Source organism: Pteropus vampyrus, unplaced genomic scaffold (genome assembly GCF_000151845.1).
Source record: "Pteropus vampyrus isolate Shadow unplaced genomic scaffold, Pvam_2.0 Scaffold20, whole genome shotgun sequence".
NCBI classification, from domain to species: Eukaryota; Metazoa; Chordata; class Mammalia; order Chiroptera; family Pteropodidae; genus Pteropus; species Pteropus vampyrus.
The window spans coordinates 1,233,428-1,237,728 of NW_011888801.1; the positions used below are offsets into that span (position 1 = coordinate 1,233,428).

Genomic DNA, 4,301 nt, shown 5'->3' on the forward strand with positions numbered 1-4,301 from the left:
AATTTATTTGATAAGATCCAATAACAGAATCAAATGTATTGCTGATCCTCAAATTGATCTACAGATTCAAAGTATTAACCATAAACATCCCAGATGACTTTTTTGCAAAAATTGATAAGCTGTTTCTAAAATTAATATTGAAACACAAGGGACTCAGAAAAACCAACACAATATTGAAAAAGAACATAGTTGAAAGACTTACACTTTCTAACTTATTATAAAGATACTGTTATCAGGTAATCAAGTACACTAATCAAGGCTTAAGGATAGATATATAGATAAATGGAATAGAACTGAGAGTTCAGAAATAAACTTTTATATTTATGGTCGATTTTTGACAAGAGTACCAAGACAATTCAATGGGGGAAAGGATGGTTTTTCAACAAATAATGCTGGGACAACTGGATATACAAATGCAAAAGAAGTTGGACACTTATTTCACACCATACTTAAAAATTAACTAAAATGTCAACGACCTATATCTAAGAGACAAAACTACAAAAGTTTTAAAAGAAAGCAGGGATAAATCCTCATGAGCTTGCATTTTGGCAATCGTTTCTTAGACATGACCCTAAAAGCACAAGCAAACAAAAAAGAAAAAAAGGAAAAAGAAATTAGACTTCATAAAAATATAAGAGTTTTGTGCCTCAAGGACACCATCAAGAAAAAGACAACCCACAGAATGGGAGAAAATATTCGTAAATCTGTATTGTGTGTGTATATAATTTTTAAAGTAGTTTTTACATTAAAAAAAACAAAAACAAAAAAAACCTTTCTAGCTGGAAGAGATTGCCCCACCCTGGGTAGCCAGTTTTTAGAGACAGCAAAGGGCCCAGCCAGGAGCATGCCTTTTAGATGCAAACTAACCAGTCCAGAGCCACACCTCCTGTATCTGGCCCTACAGCCCAGAAAGCAATATTTCTCTGCCTTTATCACTCCAAGGCCAGGTACTAGGCAATTAAAGGCCACTCAAAGTTGTTAGGACTAGTCAACCCTATAGTGCTTTACCTGCTCTAACTTGTCTTTCCCTCGGAAACCCAAGTAAAGGCCATGGTCTAATCACACACCCCAGCCAACTGTCTTCTGCCTCTTGACCAATCTGGTGTTTTTCTCTTGTGGCCCTGTATGTGCAGTGCTTCCTGTCTCTATGATATTTGAGTATAATGATTTTCCCAAGTCTCTACTGTGTCTCATTTTGTGGCCATACCTGACTATAAACCAAAATTAATTTTAGACTATAGTAAATAATAAAAAGCACTTATTAGAGCAAAAGAAGCTGCAGCCTGGAGACAGATTCAGGTAGCGAACTGTGTTCCACCAAAACAAAGAGGAAGCCACCTTTTATAGCAAAAGTTCCCACCCAGGTTCTCAATTAGGTCCATTTAATGTAAATGTAAATGAAGTATCCAAATTGTGCAGTTCTGATTGGACAGAGCAGGTCTCAGTCCTGGGTAGTAAAAAAAGAAACCAGGGTTTCCTTGCAGTGGTTGACTCAGACTATGCAAACAAGCAGGACATAGCGAGGGAAGTCTGAGGTTCTTCCTGGTATACAGAGTACGGAAGGAGCCTCTGTCAGCAAATGGCCACTAGACTTATTCCTAAAATTTAGGCCCTCGGTTGACCATGGGGATGTCCATCTCAGTAGATAAATTTCTTCTCAGGGTCCACATGACTGACCATATCATAAAAGTATATAAAAAATATCTGATAAGGGTCTACTATCCAGAATATATAACCTTTACAACTCAACAATAAAGACAAATAACACAAATTAAAGATGGACAAAAGTATTTGAATAGACATTTTTCCAAAATGGATGTGCAAATGGGCAATCAGCATAAGAAAATATGTTCATTAGCAATTAGGAAAATACAAATCAAAACCACAACAAGATTCCACTTCACATCCACTAGGATGGCTTAATCAAACACATAGACAGTGATAGTGTTGGTGAGGATGAGGAGAAATTAGAAACCTCATTCACTGCTAGTAGGTAAAATGGTGCCACTGCTTTGGAACAGTTTGGCAGATCCTTAGAAAGTTAAACACAAAGATATTATATGATCCAGAAATTCCTAGTTCCATAGCCAAGAAAATCAAAAACTTGTGTCTGCAGAAAAATCTGTACATCAATGTTTACAGCAGCATTATTTATACTAGCCAAAAGGTGAAAACAACCCAAATATCCATTAATTGATAAATGGACAAAGGAAATGCATATCCATCTCCATACAATGGATTATTCAGCCATAAAAAAAAAACCTGAAGCACTGATTCATGCTACAACACAAATGAATGTTAACAGTAATGTAATTGAAAAAAGCCAGATACAAAGGGCCATACATTAATTAATTTCATTCATGAAAAGCCAAAAATAGGCAAATCCATAGACAGAAAGTAGATTAGTGATCGCCAGGGGCTGGGCAGGAGTAGGGAGAATGAAGAGTGACTGCTAATGGGTAAAAGGTTTCTTTCTGGGTAGTGAAAATGTTCAAAAATTGATTGTGGTAGTAGTTGCACAAATTTCAAATTATGCTAAAAACTACTTTAAAAGGATGAATGGTATGTGAATTATATCTCAAATGTTTAAAAGTTTAAAAATACCCTATCTTTCTTTCTCATCTTTACCAAATCTTATCGCTGTTACTTTTTCAACCCTAAATCAAAACTGAACTTTTTAAATAAAACTCATAAAAAGTAATTACATCCATCTTGGCACATCATTCTTCTACCCGTGTATCTTGCTTTTGCTTCGTATTGGAATTGAATGGTCTATCTAAGAGTAAAGCTGTGTCTTATACCATCTTCTATGCCCCTTGGTAATTACACAAATGTGCAATGAATTATACTTGATATTTACTATTCTTCCTCTCAGTTTTTACTATAATCATTTACCAAATCTATATTAAATATCAGCTTTGTACCAGGGAGCGCAGCACAAAGAACAAATAAGGTTCTTATCCTCAGCAGAATTTATAATCTAACATTTACAATTTCTTTGTATCTTAATTTTTATTTAGAACCTCCACTAGATTACAAACCTTTTTCCTTTGTACTTTCCCTGACTACCTATTATAATGTTCAACATACTCAGTAATTGCTTGGTACTAAGAATAAACCTGTATTTTGAAATCACCCTGCTGTATTACTAATTCAACTCCTGAACTACTTCTCCAAAACGCTAGGTTGAGGAGTTGAGTCAGTAATTCAGCAGGGTGATTTCAAAATACAGGTTTATCCTTAGTACCAAGCAATTACTGAGTATGTTGAACATTATATAAAGAGCTAGGAGCATTCGGTACTGCCGGGGAGTTGATTTAAGCCTCATTTGCTCATTAATTGAACACCTCTTAAGTGTCAAGCTTCACTTTCTGAAATCAGGATTAAACTGCAACTAATTTTAAAGTCTCTCATAAATTTAAAAATCAAGGGCCAATAAAGATCTTTAGGGGGTTTCAGTAGGCATAAAAGTAAGCTATGTATTTTATGCACATAAACATGTAATCCTTTTTTAAAAGTTGTTACGGGCAATGCTAATCTATTTTCTATGTGGAAATATTAGTGTTTATAAATACAGAATACCAATTTATGTAGGTTAAAAGAGCTGAATTTTTTTAAGTAATATAGTTTTAATATACCACCAACTACAGCTGCCCAATGGACACTGTAGGACTTTGAAAGGCAGAGTTTTCAGCAACCCTTTTTAAAATTCAGTATTATCACACAGAAGTAGAGATTGTTGTGATTTTTATTCAATTTGGTATCCTGATTAGAATAAGAGCAGTGAGAAAATTACGCTTTACAAACATTGCATTATTACTACATCATTATGATATGGCTTTATATTGATTTTATGTAGAGAAAAAATAACATCAGAATTAAGGCAATAACCACATGTGCAAACCAAGCACAATACCCTGACACAGTCCCTAATAAAAAGCTCTTTTGGTTAGGCGATGGTTGTTGATATTTCTGCATGCAGGTCAGTCACTGCTTTGAAGAATAAGCTTTGAATAGCTTCATTTATTTAAAAAAAATCCCTCCTACTGGCCAACGATGGCCAGAAGAAGCCTTCGGTAATCTCCACTTGTGTCACTTGCAATCATTGTGCCGAGGGTCTTCTGATACATCTGATTGAACATCTGTTTTATTTGTACAAGATCAATCTGCATACAAGAGATGATATTTGTGATGTTAGAAAAAGGCTGTCAAAAGAAAGCTAGTATTTATTAGAATTATTCTCTGATAGTGAAAAGATCCTAATTATAATCAAAGCAAAGGGAGAAAAATACCAAGTGACT

At 34.8% G+C, this 4,301-nt stretch overlaps 1 protein-coding gene across 2 annotated transcripts in view; it reads right to left on the minus strand.

Moving 5' to 3' along the window:
• Positions 1-3,730: 3,730 nt before the first annotated feature.
• The window catches only part of ANXA7 (annexin A7), a 24,281-nt gene continuing 23,710 nt past the window's right edge, over positions 3,731-4,301 (minus strand). For both annotated transcript variants that reach the window (XM_011355229.2, XM_023527915.1), the window contains exon 13: positions 3,731-4,166. In XM_011355229.2, the coding sequence (XP_011353531.1) occupies positions 4,044-4,166 (123 nt within the window). In that variant the 3' untranslated portion in view covers positions 3,731-4,043. The remainder of the gene's footprint in view (positions 4,167-4,301) is intronic.